We start from the raw sequence: 18,164 nt of genomic DNA, 5'->3' as shown, positions 1-18,164 counted from the left end.
AACCTGCAAAGAAAAATAATAAAACACTTTAGGATGCTGACTTACTGCCGTTATTATCATATCAATAATCATATTTGTATTCACATCTGCGTTCCAGATAATGAAGGCACTTACAGTTAGTTTGATTAAATTAATTTGAAGAGAGAAAAAAAAAATATATATTTTTTTTTTTATTTAGTTAAATTAATTGCCGGTTGTGGTAGAATATGTTTGTACTCTGTTCAATTAATAGTTCATGCCAAGGTAAAATAATATATTTTTTACTCATTTAATTAATTTGGACTTGGGAGGAATGGTAAAATTAGTTTTTGTAATATATTCTGGAATAAGTGCTCTGTCTGATTAAACTTATTTTAATGACCTATTTATTTTCAGCAAAAATGTGGTGTTTTTTTTCAGCCGGGGATGGGGTTGCTTCCTATTTTATTATTATTATTAATAATAATAATAATAATAATATTATTATTATTATTATTATTATTATTATTATTATTATTATCTTTAATTTACAAGGCGCCACAAAGGGTCCGCAGCGCCATGATACAGAAAGAACAAAAAATAAACAAAAACATATACACACACACAGGTAACATGGTAATGCAAATCAAATTATTACTGGGACAATGAGTGAAAGGGATGGTAGAAATCATCGAGAAGTAGGCCGAAGCTTAAGAAAATAGGGCTAGGGAAGCAGGCCAAGAGGTACAGAGGGTGATGGAATAGTAGAAGGAGCACACAAGGAAAGAGGGCCCTGCTCCTGAGAGCTTACATCCTAGGAAAGGGGGAGACACAAATAGGGTGGTACTAACTGGGGAAGAGAGTTAGGAGGAGGACTGATAAACTTGAATAAAGAAATAAGTCTTAAGGGCACACTGGAAGCCTTTGAGAGTAGATGCTAACCTGATGGAACGTGGAAGATGGTTCCACAGCTGGGGAGCAGCCCGGGCTACTGCCAGCATTCTGAGTATCACTGGTGGTAGCTATGGCTGGGTCTCAGTGGCAAAGGCTCCCCTATGCAAAGCAAATACAGGAGCTGTCCTCCTTAGCAGCATCGGTACACAGGAAAAAATGCTTAATTATATTTTTCTTATTTTTTATCAAAAGTAAAACTGGAAGCCCATATCTGGTTTCCCGTTCCACTACACATTGGTGAACAGACAATGGCAACTTATACATGCAGAGAAGCTTCCTATCCGGCCTGGAGAATACTCTTACTTCTGCCAGCGCAGGGGAACTAATCATCGCTCTACTGCCCCAGAAACTGTTTATTGATGAAAGAAATTCTCTGTTATCACCTTGGATTAGTGAATAGGTCCCATTGTCCGAGTCCTTTTTATTAAAACTTTTTTTTAAATAAAACGGCCGATTCACCTAAAGAAAACTAGCTGATCCTATATAATATTAAAATAGTTTTATGTAAAAGTTGCTATAATATAATTGTACATATTTTGAAATTATTCTATATATATTTACTTTTACTCGCTAGTCAAGTGTGATCATTGATTCTGTTGTGTTTAATTTATACTTGACCTATGGAACACAGCATTCATAATTTAAATTTGGCGCTTTCCCATAAGTTTCTGGAACATCTATATACATTTTTGTGACCGTTTATTTTAACAGAAGTGTTGGGTGCACAATATTATTACCCATACTACTTGACAACTTTTCTTCGTTGGCGTCAGGGAGATCCCGGGGTAGGTGGGCGTGTGGGGGCAGGGCTTGACGAATCACATAATTGTGGCTAAGATGATACGATATTTGCGTCATTAAGCCCAGCCCCCGCCACTTCTCTGTTGCGAGGGCGAGAAACGGGAGGTTGCCCTGCTCTCCCGTGAGACCGGGAGGTCTCCCAGAAATGCGGGAGTCTCCTGGACATTACGGGAGAGTAGGCAACTGTACATTAAAGAAAAGCAGCTAATCAATCTCTAGAGACTGAAGTGTCTTTTACATTTCTGTCTCCATTACTGAAGTCATGTTGTCTTACCTGTCAGTCTTTGATTAAATCTTGGTCTCCATGAAAATGGCCACCTCCATGGGCATCAATATTTGGACATAGGACACAATTTCTGAACTGTCATCATGCCACAGATGGCGAAGCCAACCAGTCTTGTACTGGCTCAGCATCAGGGAGAATGCCAGACTCTTCAGGAAGCGAGGGAGATCACCCCTATTTCAGGGAGTCTCCCTGACATTCAGAAAGAGTTGGCAAGTATGTTATTACCCCTTTGCATCTGATCTTGCCAGTGATCTATTGTATCTTATTAAATGTGGCGAGTGTTACAGAACCAAATGACTGGGATTATTTATAACAGAAGTTGGAGAATAGTGAAATACATGGCACCTTGCCTGTCCTTGTTAATGGGATATGGGGGGAATAGAAAAACATTTGTAGCATGCAATCACTGCACAACAATATTGCTTGAATGATGCTCTGCATTCGTAATGTGCTTGCATGAAAATTTAATTTTAATTTCTGTAATATTGTATCATTTAGAATGTCTGGCCTTAAAATGATCAGACTTATTATGGAGATGAGTGTGTTCTCTCGGAAAGCAGTTTTCTATGTGTTTGTGGTTTACCCTTAATGCTTTTGTGTCGCAAGGACGCGTCTACAGTTTCCTGGTTAAAACGACAATGGAAAGAGCAATTTAGTCACTTTAAAAACGTCCACAAGGTCATGTAGCAAGGCTGTGACGTGCACTTCAACTGGTGAACAAATGGGAATTGAATAGGTTAACATTCTGTAGTACTTTGAGTGGACACTCAAGCTGACCTTGATTTCTTTTCCTATATATACTCTGATTGATTTAAGATGTCAGAAGATTCAGAACATCAGTTTGAATGCATTTTCAGTAAATAGTTGACTGCATGTAGTTTGATAAATAACAGGTTCTATCATCACAAAGAAATGATTTGCATATAACCTAGTCTAATCAGTGCACTGACCGCGCACATTGAGCAGTGACAGTAAGTCCTGATACACTACCATTCAGTATCAGATGGAACGGATTCTATTATTGCTCCAAATCAGAGTGTGCGTGTATGATGAGATAGACTGTACTTAAATAGCATATTGCATTTCAATAACTTGTATCTTGTGCGATAAGCATGTGCTAATCTGTTTACTCATATCTGAAATGGACAGAGAGAGAGAACTGTATGCACCTTTATTTTACCGTTGTTAAGATTTAATTTTATATTTGTCTAGTATACATTTTAAAATTTCCAGGCATTTGCGGAAGTCCTGTGTTACAATATAGTGTTTCATACTGTTCTTCCCTTCCTTGTTATACAGTTACATACCTCTCAACTTTGCCCCTGAAGTGATTGAGACAAATTTAGCATGGCGCACGTGCGAAAAGGTCATGGTCACGCAGAATGTGTGTTCCCCTGGTTGCGTGACCAGCATTTCCTCCCTTAAATACCTTTTCCCTAAAATAGCTTTGAACTGCTGGTTGGTGAGCAAGGACATACCTCCCAACTTCCCACAGGTCTGGAAGACAGGACAGTCCCTCAACTTGGGACTCTCCGCCTAAATGAGACAGCTGAGAGACAGCCAATCAAATGTTTAATTTTCTAACCAGCAATTGAAAATGAGATTCTGGTTGGCTGCTATGGGTCACGCTAACCTTTTTTTAAATGGTTACCTCAAATTGTATTGGGGGGATTATGAATACCCAAAGCCATGGGATATACAGTGTATAAATAAATATTTTTTATTTTTTTTTACATAGCTAAATGAATGAGTTACTGAAATGTCAATGGTGTGAAATGTCTAGATATCTACAGTGATAACCATAAAATTGTGTATGTCTGCATCTGTCCTGTGTTATGCTCCAATAAAAATGTATAAATTATTAAAGTGCTCTATAAAAATAAACAGTAAATCATACATTTACATTATGTGCTAATCTAAATTAAACCTAAAAGGTACCGCAGTAATCCCCATAATAGTGAATTCTATTATAGTTCTGTATGTGTTATATCACATGTTGTGATTAATCTAATCTCCACTCTAAAATCATTTATAAACGTCTATCCTAAATCATCTAATAAGTAATATTCTAGAAGTAAGCTTTAACGTTATTCCCCACAATGGAATAACACACAACTGTTTCTTGGTATATCTAATGTTATCTAGTGATTGAATGGTAGCACCCCCAATAGCATTATTTATATGAATGGAATACATATGTAATAAGAAAATAAGGGGTAAATTATGTAATATTGAACTGAATAACACATTATTCTGTCTGGTTGGTATTTTTCTTAGTATAGTAGTCAGAAAGGAGAGTAAGGTATGACGTTGTCTCATTGATTAGTGAAAGTCAGTAAATTGAGTGCACTGACAGAACTCTTCAATGATCATAAAGTAGCCGGCGATATGCGTTTGGCAGATAAGCAGCTTCTTAATATGTGGCAAGCAACTTTCACCTTTTAATGCATATTTAAAACACCATTCTAATTTGTAATGGCTGTTAATTTAATTGCAATATTTATTCAGCCTCTGAGCAGGAGAACTGAGTTAAATGGACATATCACTTACATTTGTCCATTGAAGTGAAACTCGCAGTGAGAAACATACCCGTCTTTGCTATTTCTAGTTATTTCAGTTGTTAAGTCTTGTAATACTCTCATTATTTCCAAAGCCCCTCTCTCCTCCCCCGGTAGTTGGCGTATTACTTGTATATCTCCCAGCAAGGTTTCCAATTCATCCGCATTACAGGCTTCTCTTCCTGGGTGCGCTGCAGGTGGGGCTGTCTGGTAGAGAATAATGGCATCTGATTGGACAGTAGCTGGCTGCAGCCAACCACTCAGATACCACTATTCTCTTGGGTATCTGCTCGGTGTGCACGGGGTACAGGAAGAGGTGTTCTTTAACATTAATACTTAATAGAACAGCTGTTTTATCAGGGGAGGAATATAAGGGGAATAAGATTATTGGTTGGACTCCCCTTTGGGAATTTCCAATAGTGGCTAGTATGGGTAACTTCAGGGGAGGGCTGGCAAATTTTTGCCCGGGGTTGGGGGGGGGGGGGGGGGGCTCTGCTCAGCAGCCTATTAGGAATATTTTATTCTTTCTTTATTCTTATTTCCTTTTGTTGTTTTTTAATATACGGACAGGTCAGGTTTTTCTTCTTATTACTTTAGCCATAGTCACACATCACTCAGGCCTGCAACAACTGGAGATCAGAGTGGTACTTCCGCTCTTGACTGTATCTGTAACTCAGCGCTCTCACTCATTCATGGTGGGTGACTGGCTGGACTATGTGACTGTGGTCTTGTATGAGTACCAGGGACTACATATCACTGCTTCAGGGTCACAGGGTCTGCAAAAGGCTTTCCAGTCCTCCAGAGAGGGCAAATACTGGGAGAATGAGGTGTCTGTCTTAAATGTCATTTACGTCAGGGGGTGTAGTACCTATTAACGGTACTGACTACCCCGACACTGGAGAAGACGACATGAGGACAAAGATGGTGGTAGTCAGTACCATTAAACTGGCTACCACCGACATCAGGGTACAAGATTTATTGCCTATGTATTAAAGTAATACTTATTGCCACAACTTAACATTATTTTATCTCTGTGCTGCTGCAATACTTGGATAAGATATATTCAGCTCCTACAAAGCATATTCATTATTGTATGGTTTGAAATAAAAGTTTGACAAATATTGTTGTTGTCACAAAATAGCTACATTTTAGTGGTTTTAAGTTCATGTCCCTTTTAATGTCCCCAATATATTCCCATAAAGTAGAAAGAATGTTCTCTAGTTAACTGAAGTTTAGCGATATTGTGAAAGTAAATGACAGAGCATGCTGGGACCTGTAGTTTCACAACAGACCCGGTTTCAGGAAGCCTTTTCTGGAGCTCTGAGAGCCTATAATGGTCTTTCCAAGGCTAGAGTCATATTTTGTTTAAGGGTTGTGCAAAAGGGCCATTCTGTATATGTGAAATTGTTCTTTTCACTTTCAAAGGTTGCACTCAGAATTTCACAAACTATTTTGCTCAATGACTAATTCAATTTTCATATTTGTTTCAGCAATCGGTCAACTCCAAGCAACCATGACCGGATACAGCGCCTCCGTCAAGAATTCCAGCAAGCCAGACATGAAGATGATGTGGATGAACGCAGGCGTACCTACAGTTTTGAACAACCTTGGGTGAGTGCTTTAAATCATCCATTAACTAGCAGTGAAGGAAAAGGGATTCCTCAATAAGACCCGCTCCTGTGCGTGTTAGTCTGTAAGGTGCCATGGAACCAACTTCTTATGACCTTTCAACTCCTGTCCTTATTGTCACAGCATGTGTCCATTATGGATAATTTAATTTCATATCTGACTTCGCCATCTGGCGAGTCACTTAGGTGATATCATGTTTCCTTGTTTCTTGCTATATCATACTGTTTATTCTTCAAAGTAGCAAATACAAAAATCACAGATCTGTGAAAGAGGCGTACAAAGAATTTAAATTGTTCAAAACAAAAACTTTACGCTACTACTGAGCAATACAAGCAGTGCAGACTAAAGTTTCCTTCACATTTATTCTTCAGTCAGAATTTTGATTTCGATGTCTTGTTTGTATGAAAAATAGATTATTGGGTTCAGCACTAAATTTTTAAAAGTTCATTCTGATTTAAAGTAATGCACATATCTATTAGACCATATGTGATCATTGTTATGTGCTTCAAGGTATTAATAAGCTAAGTGCACCACAAACATTTTAAGGTGTTCTAGAACATCTGTGTTAAAGGAACTGTAACCTCAAACTGTGATTAGTTGGACCTAGCGCAGGGAAATCTAGATATAAGTTTAACACTGTGAACATGCTGTGATCAAACGTAATGATGTCATAACCCTCTCCCAGTGATGTCACCCACATCCCTTGTCATGCCACCAAGATATTGTAGTATTGTAAAAGGATGTTTACACCTCATTTAAATGGACAGGAGAGATCTGGTTGGAAACACAGAGAAGTAATAGCTGAATACTGAAGGGTGAACTCTGCAAGCAGTAGCTTAGCTTACTCGTACTATACCACCCAACTGAGGGCTCTGTCCCTCGGGTTAAAGATTTTGGAGTAATATCCTGCACAACAGTTGCAGGTTTATATGGTAATGGATGGATTTTAACAGGTAAGGGGAGGGGGTAAGGTGCAGCCTACTGCATCGGAAGTGCTAGACACACCCCTTGAGATGACCACATCCCCATTGTGACTTCGCCATGCCCTCTGCCCGATTCACAGCACTCTAACATTGGGAGGTGTGTAGTACCATAGATACTAGGTAAAGTAAGCAAACATATCTTTTAAAAAATGGTAATAGTGATTTAGTAAGTTGGGTTAGCAGTTCTCATGTATTTAAAAATTGGGATGGAATTGCAGATGATAGTCTAAAACAAAACACAGCTGTTTGGAAAATATCAATATAGACTTAGGTTAGAATTGTAGTTATCCCTGAAATTGTTTACTATATAGTACAGTATGTGCCCTTATTTAGAACGAATGTGGCTCTCACTAAGCTGTACTTGGTCCCGGCAGCACACTGTCATTTGAGTTTGATATGCCTGCTTTAAATAGACCTGCATAGGCTATTGTTAATGCCTTACAGTAATTATAATTGTCCCTCTGTGAGTGTTTATATTGTATTGAAACCTTCATTTAAAACAATCATTAGTCATGCTGGATCATTAGTGTTACCTTATTTAGTTTATTCTAACCAGTGAGTATAATTGACAGATGTACACACTATACTGTAAAGCCTTTGCTCTCTCCCATGCTGATTGCACAACGCACGACCCCAAAACAATGCTAATAATCTGAAATTGATCAGATCATTATTCGGCTATGTGTTTGGAAGTACTACCCTATCAGTCTATATGTGCGTCTCGATAACCACAAAAGTGTGTGGTCAATCTGGACATTGATAGTGTGGCTGCGTGATCTGGCTGAGCAGCAGCATTGTCTGTGTGTGGCCACCTTGATCATACATGTATGTTCACAATGTGAGGCATGTCTAGCATTTTGGAAATCTAAATTAGCGAAGAACCACATACTAAGCTTAGATAATATAAATAGAGAATATGTTTATATTGTTGGCATTTTTAAATGAAGAATCCAGTAAAGATGACATGGGTAACTATCTATATTATTACATAGAGGTGAAGTTCTCCGATATTGAGAGTGAGACATTTTTCATCCACGCCATCACTCAAACTGAAGTGCGCAAGTTCTACCTTGTCCCGTCCATGATCTGTGTGGGCGCTTGCTGTTTTCTTAGTGGATCAATGATTCTCTTTTAAATCTCTGTAAACAATCCAATCACCCTGTGGTGAAAACATTGGGTTCTAGAGGTTGCGATTTGTAGTAATAGGTTTTCCCCCCAAAAATAGTAAGAGAATAATCTGATTTTTAATTACAAAGATTTTGTATCTAAAATGTTATACCATGTTTCCATAATACAGGAAGGTTTTCAAAGCAGAATATCGGTTGTAAGTGAAGTTCAGCCATGTTTCAGTCAGTATTGCAGAAATCCCAATGTGTAAAGACGTCCATAGTACAGTATCTAAACTTGCATCATGTTCTTTCTGGTAATTAAAATGATAAAAAATAAATATAAATAAGTCATAACGCTATCATAAAGGAACTCATTGCTGCACCAGGCAATTCACACACAGCACTAGAAAAATATGTTGAGAATAAAACAACTAGATCTTTAAAAAAAACTTTACTGGAGACTTAACGTTATTTGAAAAATTTACGGCTGCAGTTGTAAAACTCTGAGTAATTAATAGGAAACATTTTTGACCACAATGATATTATTTTCATTACTTTAGAGAATAGATGGAAGTTGGCCATTTACAATCCCATAGAGACCGCGCACCTGCACAAGGCTCTCTTTCTGTTGGCCGAAATTCTGAGAATGGGAAAAGCTATGATTGTTCCTAAATATGTAGACGTCGGTCTCCATAGCTTTGTTTTTTAAATTTTATTTTATACAAATGTGGGACTATGTATTTTATCGGGTTTAGCTAGGCAGTATTTGGATATGTTACATGTGGATATAGTATAATAAATATTGGTTTGTCTTTTGTACCATACGGAAAATATATCCTCCAATTCATATGTCAATCCACTTAAGTGAGCTTTGTATTCTTCCGTAACACAGATGTAGTCTATAAAAATCTACTTATGCATGGTCCTCATTTACAAAATTGAATACCTTGTAGGTTTACAAAGTCAAAGCCCCAATAAAATTTGACTCTTATCTATTGATTGTCTTATACATTGATCATTCTTAGCTCTTTAACTTAATTTCCTTTGTTCAGCTCTTTTCAACATTAGACTCACAATACACGGCTTCCTTTACCATAACTGTGACCTATATAATTTCCTGTTATTATTCCTTAAAATTTACTTTTCTATATTAGCAAATATTTAAAAATGAAAGAGCGGATGGAAGTGTAAATTATTATACAAGACCAACCCGTTTATTCCTATCCTAAAATTCTTTATTTTATTTCCTGGTGTCAAAATGTTAGATTAACAGCTCTGCTGTGTATAGTTCCTGATGATGTCTGTGTGCACACAGCACACATCTGTGCGAAATGCGTTGGCCGTACTAGTGTTTGAATGACCTTGGGAGTTCTCTCGGAGCCTCAGTGCTGCCGAAGTGAATGCTCTCTTCAGCTGGGGTCATTTGGGAGGTGCTCATATTATAAACTACATCATCTGATAACAATGGGTTATAGATCAAGCCATGTCTTAATATTTGTGGATGAAATGTACTCGTTTAGAGTGATACACCAGCAGGCTTATTTAGTTCTATTAAGAAGTCATCCATTTTCAAACGGCAACTACAAAATAGTTGAGAATAAATAAAAAGTTACAGGTTACCTTCAATACATGTGTAATAATATTATTACCTTTTATTTATAAAGTGCCACAAATGTTCTGCAGGACTATACATAAGGGGTTAGATCATACAACAAATAATGTAAGTGCAAAAGTGATAAACTACAAGTAGCAAGTTTACATAATTACATTAAAACCCCCAAAATTACATAAGGAAAACATTAGGAGAGAGGGCCGTCCTCATAGGAGCTTACATTCTAGAGGGTATGTAATACAAAATATGTCACGTCATTATCATGGTTATAAATCAGGTCTTTAATCATTAGTTTGAGAGATCTGCACAGTAATTTCTCCATCTTATCTGTCGGTAAAGAATTATAAAAGGACTTATTATATTCTGTGGATTTAACTTTTTTCCTGTCTTCTATGGTGAGGATTGGGACAAGGGTAAGCAAAAAAGGCAAATCCAGTATTCAATACAATTAATTATTCTTTTTCCACCTTCTGCGTATCGGCAGGAGAACGGTGTCTTCAGTGTGACGTCTGCACCTGGCCGCTAAAAGCAAGGGATCATAATACAGAAACAGTAGTTATATGTATCCAACTGTTGGGAGACTATTACAAAGTCTTTAAGTTCTTCCTTTTGTAACGTCAGGGACATCTTTCTCATTGGGCACGCTGGGTAACAGCCCGTGGGCCTTTCGGGCAAGGGGGCCCCATAGGCAGGGCTCTGAAGTAATAAAGAAGAAAAAAAGAAAATAACTTTTTTGTGGTCATGCGGTGGTGATCCGGCTCCCTCCTATTCCCCTCCTACGTGCTGCACTCACTCTGAATGTTGGGCGTGACATCATCACGTCCAACATTCACAGTGAGGAGCACAGCATGGAGGAGCCGCAACACGACGGAGAAGCAGGTGAGGAAGAAAGAAAACAGAAAAGAAGGCAATAGAAAGGTAAGTGTAGGGGGACAAACAGTACAATAATAAAGGGCTCTGTATCTGATACAGGGGCTGGGGGGGGGGGGGGGCGGGGGGGCAAGGGTAGACCAGAAGCATGATGAAGGGGGACAGACGAGCATAATGGAGGGCACAGTATCTGATACAGGGGCTTTGGGGGCAAGGGTAGACCAGAAGCATGATGAAGGGGGACAGACGAGCATAATGGAGGGCACAGTATCTGATACAGGGGCTTTGGGGGCAAGGGTAGACCAGAAGCATGATGAAGGGGGACAGACGAGCATAATGGAGGGCACAGTATCTGATACAGGGGCTTTGGGGGCAAGGGTAGACCAGAAGCATGATGAAGGGGGACAGACGAGCATAATGGAGGGCACAGTATCTGATACAGGGGCTTTGGGGGGAAGGGTAGACCAGAAGCATGATGAAGGGGGACAACAGGAGCATAATAGAAGGCACAGTGTGTGTAAAAAAAGGGGAGTCATGAAGGGGGACAAAAGCAGCTGATGTGGATGTAAGGGTCATATGGAGAGGTCTGATGGGCATGCAAGGGGCATTTAGTTAGGTTTGATGGCATGGGAGGGGTGTGATGGGTATGTTGGCCCTTTATGACTTTTTGCAGGTAACAATAAATCTAAACTTAATTTTATCGATAATTTAAATGTTTATTCCTGTGAGTGGCCGTGTAGGTAGGGCCCGGTACATGGCTTTGTCTGGGGGCTTATAATGTTGTTAAGATGGCCCTGTGTAACATTTCAGTCTTTCTCCTCCTCATTTCAAGTGACTCATTTCCAATAGTAAATACAGAACAGAACTAGTTATTTAGGCAGTCTGCATTTTGTTTGATTTACCTGTTTCACTTAGGGCCATCAGCAGACACAGGATGATGGTGTCAGCCCATGTGTACGTCTGGATGACTATAAGAACAGTGTTGCATCATTTCCTAGGGTACCAAACCATTTACCCCACCAGTGGTGATACTGTACAATGCACCATTTATTGGTCGAACACATAAGGCCCAGGACAAACGCTTCTGGTTCCTGGATAGGAGAACCTGTAGCCAATTCTTCAACATCTTCTAGTTTGATCTCCCCACTATAAAGCAGGAAAGCAACGTGTGAAACTGGGAGTTGCAGTTTGACTTCAGTTAAGAACAACAGGTTTCTTGTACCCTTCCATAGCTGGCTTTTCCTGTAAAATGCATCCCACGGAAACAGCATAAACAATGCTGGTTTTTATTTAAGTAGAGGGGCAATCCGGCTTCCTGCTCATATACTTGTTAAGCAGATGTCTGTTTTCCCGGCCGTGATAGTGAATTGAAGCAATATCATTAACATACTTAACATTCAGACTTCAAATAATACTTTTGCTGAGCAGATGGCAGCTTTCTGAAGGGGAAGTTTAAAACAGATATTATCTTTGTTATATTTAACTGCTTTACCGCCAGATGAATGAGGCCTCAAACCAAATCCAATTGTAATGACATAGTTTGCTTACAAAGGTGGTGTGCACCTCAGATCTGACTGCAGGAACAGGTGGTAATATTCCATTCAATCCATTTAGAACTTGGCTTTTGGGTTTGATTGATTCATCTCTGCTGTGTGCAGCTAAATAATAACTGCTGTTAGGAATTGCATTAGGATCTAACCAACACAAAGAATATACCTTCTACCAGGTCACATCTAAATGGGCGACTTCATGTAGATCTTCTATTATACACTGACATTGTAAGATAAGTACTGTAATGCATGATGGATGTCAGATATATGCTGTAATGTTCATATAATGGGAATAAAATGTTTTGTAACAAAACAAGATGCCAGTATCTAAGTATGACCAAAATGCATTCTTCTATCATGGAACACTTTCACAATATTCAGTGTTTGCGTGTATGTATATGTGTGTGTGTATCTATGTGTGTGTTTATATATGTGTATATGTGTGTGTGTATATGTGTGTGTGTGTATATATATATATATATATATATATATATATATATATATATATATATATATATATATGTGTATATATATGTATATGTATATATATATATGTATATATATATATGTTAACCCGTGCATGATATTCATGCATTCTAGTCAAATCAAGCTACTTAAGGTGTTAAAAAGGTTCTTGTCATGCATTTGGGGCTAGCCCAGGCCTCCTCAGGGGAACAGCGTTACTTCCCGACGTAAACGCCCTTTTTTAGCGTGGTTTTGTCCACATGTCACCACCTCATCATTCTTCTCCATCACCTCATCCTTCATTTTCATCGCCACATCTATCCAGATGTCTATCCAGACACCGGGATCTCTCTCAGCGGTCCTGAGTATCACACTCCTCTCGCTCTGTCACCCCCGGCAACCACCAACCACTCCCCACTGTCACCCCCGGCAACCACCAACCACTCCCAACTGTCACTTCTCCTTCAAGAAATATATATATATTTTTTTAAAATCTTTATAAACACTTTTAACAATTAACAAATTGAAAACATTTTAGTATACCAAATTTCAGCCCTTTCTGAATTTTTTTCCCACACACACTAAGAATTTAGTAGGTCAGTGTATAACTCCGCCCAGCAGGTGGCGCTGCAGCTTGGTTTTATTTTTTCCACACACACAGACAGACTAACACACGCCACTAAGCATTTATATTATAGATATATATATATATATATATACATATATATATTATGAAAATCAATGATGATGTCTGGGATGAGGGGAGTGACATCTGTACACAGTCACTTACACACTACACACCACAAATGGGAAGACAAGACACAGTTCATTATGATGGGATAGTATGATTCATTTGAAGTTCAAAAACTAGATCAGCATTTGCCCATCTGCCTGTCTTGTTTTTTATGTAGATATATTTGGCATCTGCATGGTGAACATCTGATAGATGCATAGTGTCTCCTCATTTTTTCTGAATAAGGTACACTCCTTTGGGAGTGATTATTAACACTTCCCATGTGCAGTTCATGAAGTTGCCCTATTGGAGGGTACAAGTCCTGCAACTTATTTAAGCTCCACCCAAAAAGTAACTCTTCCTGTGAAATGAATGATGTTTGGACACCTTAAACCCCATCTCTGATTTTACTGCTTGGCGTAGACCCTTAAATGTATTTTCTTTTTTTTTTTCTTCCTGAAAATGTGCAAGCGCAAAAAAGCATGGTAACATGCCTCGTATTGTATGTATAGAGCATAGATGCCGACTTTTCATTTTTGATGTCCGGGAGATCCCGGAAGTGGGGGTGGGAGGCCATAAGGGAGCAGAGCGTGGCAATCACATCATTTTGGCGCTGCCCCCCATGACTAAATCTGCATTTTGTCACGTCATTTAGGCTCCCATCCTGCCTACTTCACTGGGAAGTGGGCAGGTTGCGGGAGAATTGCCTCCTCTCCCGGGAGACCTACCCGGAATTTGGGAGTATCCCGGACTTTCTGGGAGAGTGTGCAAGTATGGTATAGAGATATCCCAGTCTTCCAAGCGTCTCTGTGGAGTGGTAATGGATGTGCACCCATCTCCAGAACAAAGAATACCTTTACAAATTTGCCACACTCCGTCCTCCTCCCCATTATCCCATTTTCGCTCTACCAAACAAAATCTAATTTTTGTGCTTTTCACCCATAAATCTATGAAAACCAATGTGCCTATATTGTAACTTGCTCCCCACCTCAGGGGCGCACGCAGGATTGTCACGGGGGTATTTCCCCCCCCCTGACCAAAAAAAAAACAAACCAAAACAAGCGAGAGCGGGCGCATGCGCAGCAGCTCCGTTTCGGCAGCACTGTACAATACAGCACCGCCGCGGACGCTTATTTGACAGCGCCGCGGCTGCTGTATAGTACTGTGCTGCTATGGTGGACACTTAGTTAGCGGAGGGAGACCCAGAACACCCCTTCCCCTGCGTGCGCCACTGCACCTTGTGCACTTTTGCCAAAATCTGAGCTCTAAAATGTTCTAATTTGAAGCTGAAGAGTTAAAACTGCACATATTTTATTTGCTATGTGCCGATATACATAAAGTTGTATGTTTTGAATTGTGTATGCATAGTTGTGTATCTACACATCTGACTGTGTAAGAAACACAAGTTGTATAAATTGCCAAAGTTTTGTATTACAATAAAAAAATGACAAATGGAAAAGGTCTTGATTGAATTACTCCTCTCTACTTTATAGAAATGGTACAAAAAAGAAGTGATTTAAAAAAAAAAAATAACAAAGTTCACCTTTTTAAGTCTCAGTTATTGAAATGTATTTTCCTTCTAAGAAATCTTTTGCTTTAAAATTGCTACAAGATGCAGTAAAATATATAGTGTGCTGGGGCTTCAGTACATTTCGGGGGGCAGCAGATCTTTGAAGATTTCGCTTTGTGGCAGTCGGTTACTCAGGCATACATTTATTTCTGTGCCCCCCTGCAGTGCATTAGCCAAGAGTCATAATAACCTTTAGAGAATTGCTTTCAATGTCTGCTTGTGCACTACACAGGGGTACACACAAAGTGTTGCATTCTGTCTGAATTAATACATCTGCTCCCGATTGCTGCTTGCTTTTAATGAAAAAGAAAATGTTGCACGTTCCCCTTAGCAACCTTAAAATCTGAGATGGAAACAAATTCAAGGACATCTCCTGAGCTATTGAATTACGGGGTTGTAATTTTGATGCACAATGGCTAGAATTCAATTCCATGTACTCAATATATCATATAATTATATATTTCCAATTAGTCCTAGTACTGCTTTGTAAATGCTCTGCTGACATTGTACGCTGGCTTAGATTCATATAAGCTGTGTGTTTATGCAGAAAGTTTCAATGGCTGTAACACAGTAACCACGCAAGAAAGTAGAAAGCCCTGTATTTTACAGAGCTGCTGGTTAGACAAGAAGCCATGTTGCTGCTAATAATGTACATAGAAATTTCTCATAATGCAAAACATATAAAGTGGCAGCATTAGACTTAGTGTAATGAGTTTAAAAATGAAAGTTAAGAAAGAACTTGAAGATATTTCATCAAGAAATCATTTACCCCATTTTTATTGGTAGTCTGTTTATATTTACACCTTGGCTCTTACAACATAGTACTTTTAGGGCAAGTCTGTTCTTGCAATTTTTTAATGCTTTGAGTCTAGAATAGGTGTATTTCAAGGTGCTCTCATTATTATTATAACCTTTATAGGGCACCATATGAGGTCCGCAGCGCATTACAAAGGGTGAATAACAAGACAGTGCATGGTATAACAGTACAATACAGTAACCAAATAACTACAACTCTTAACACCGCTACTGATGGCCTGGATGGATAATGGGGTGCAAAGGGTAAATTCAGCGCAAGCTGTGCCTATTAGCGTGGGCGCAACTAACAGGTTTAGAATCACTGAAAGAGGTGCGAAGACCATAAAGGAGTGGAGTCAAGGACCAGAGACCCCAAGGTGGAGGTGCGCAGTATAACTGGGGAGCAAAAGTTGTATGTAATGAGAACAAGAGGGAAGAGGACCCTGCTCACTAGAGCTTACAATCTAAAGGGAAAGGGACAGACAAACAGTTAACACATGGGGGTAAGCCGGTATAAGGGGATCTGAGGGCAAGAAGCAAGAGTGGGAGAGATGGATGATGTAACTGGGCGAGGTATACTACATGGTGAAATGGCTAAGTGGAGGACTGGTAGGCTGTTCTGAACAGGTGGTTTTTCAATGACTGTTTGAAGTTATGTAGGCTAGTAGATAGTCTGATAGAACAAGGGAGATTGTTCCAGCAGCACAGGAGAAATCTTGGATTCTGTAGTGAGATGTGGTTACCAGAGGGGAGGAAAGGCGACGCTTATTGGCCGACCAGAGATGGCGGGAGGGAGTATGTATGGAGATGAGGTTGGAGATGTAGGAAGCAATGGAGTTGGAGAGGGCCTTGCACATGAGGGTGAGGAGATGGAAGAAGATTCTGTAGAAGAAGCTGAGCCAGTGTAATGTTTGGCAGAATAGGGAGGCTGATGTGGAGCGGCGAGAGAAGATGATACGTCTAGTTGCAGAATGTTAAGTATAGATCACAGAATGAGATCGGAATGGGGAGGCCAGTAAGGAGAAGGTTGCAGTAATCAAGGCGAGAATGATCAGTGCGTGGATAAGAGTTTGGTGGCATCCTGGGAGAGGAAGGGTCTGATACCAGCGATGTTGCGCAACTGGAGCTCTCATTACTGTGCTCTGTGGACTGCTCACATTGAAAGAGCTATATGTCCCATCATGCCTTGCTTTCAGTGTTTGAAGTTTCTGTGATCACCCAGAGACTTTATGCACACGTCAATCAACCAGGAAAATACCATCTTTGTTGATTGTAAACGTTACCTCATGGATATTCTTCCACTGTTAAAAAAAAATAATAATAACAGCTGTAAACAGAGGCAAGAGACATTGTAGTTGGATTTCTAGGACTGTTCTTTAAGGCAATCAGCCTGGTGGTGCGTTGCAGCTGTGATGTGTGTTGTACTGTGTACAATGATGTTTTTCTCAGCAGGTCACCCCAATCACTACCAGACGAGAGCTGTGCAGAGGACAGGACTGTTGTCATGTTGGTCAGATGGCTTCCATTTGTATAATTATGCTCTGACCTTTCATGTACTGTGTGTGTACAGGTGCATGGATAGCTTTTGTAGTCTGTTTTAAAGTGCATAATGTCTTTTACAATGTCAGCCATTTTTAGTTTTGGGCAACAGCGTTTCCTGACACATTTCAGTTCTGAAATAATTGGCCTATTCTTAGAATGCATACCTCCCAAATTTCTGGGTTTTGGTGGGACAATCCCGATTTTAAGGCTCTGTCCCACCCGGGGACATGTTTGTCCTGCATAGCAGACCAGTGGTGGACCCGTGCGTGCTGCAGTGTTTGGAAGGGAACGGAGGTTTCTAAAGGGCAGCCTAATGCTTCTCAGTACTAGGCAACCCTCTGACCACGCCCCCATTTTGTTGTGACCACACCCACATAATGACATCACCGTGCCCCTGTACCAATGCCAGGTACTCAGATGTTGGGAGGTATAATATCTCACTTCTAAGTGATTACAAGCATCATTGAACACACAATAAAGCTGCTACGGTTTGCTATAGGAATATCTCATATTGGAAACAATGACCATTCAGTTAAAATTGGTTAATTGTCAGATGGCATTTTTGTAATGTGATCCTATCGCTGTAAAGACTTCTGGAGATAGCAGCCCTCACATAAAGATGAATATTTAAACAATATATTGTGACAGTACTATTGCTCATACCTGTGCATTTTCTATAGACAGCAAGTCAGCTCATTATTGAACATCTGCTGAGTCTCTTTCTTCAGACTCTGATTGGCTTGCCATCT

At 39.6% G+C, this 18,164-nt stretch overlaps 1 protein-coding gene across 6 annotated transcripts in view; it reads left to right on the top strand.

Annotated features, from left to right (window-relative positions):
• Nucleotides 1–18,164, top strand: part of PARD3 (par-3 family cell polarity regulator) — a 404,695-nt gene that overhangs the window by 373,658 nt on the left and 12,873 nt on the right. For all 6 annotated transcript variants that reach the window (XM_075212058.1, XM_075212055.1, XM_075212053.1 and 3 more), the window contains one exon: nt 6,048–6,168. In XM_075212058.1, the coding sequence (XP_075068159.1) occupies nt 6,048–6,168 (121 nt within the window). The remainder of the gene's footprint in view (nt 1–6,047; nt 6,169–18,164) is intronic.

This window comes from Mixophyes fleayi, chromosome 5 (assembly GCF_038048845.1).
Source record: "Mixophyes fleayi isolate aMixFle1 chromosome 5, aMixFle1.hap1, whole genome shotgun sequence".
Classification (NCBI taxonomy): Eukaryota; Metazoa; Chordata; class Amphibia; order Anura; family Limnodynastidae; genus Mixophyes; species Mixophyes fleayi.
Note: the sequence above shows the minus strand (reverse complement) of the source record. Positions and strands in the feature narration are given on the sequence as shown.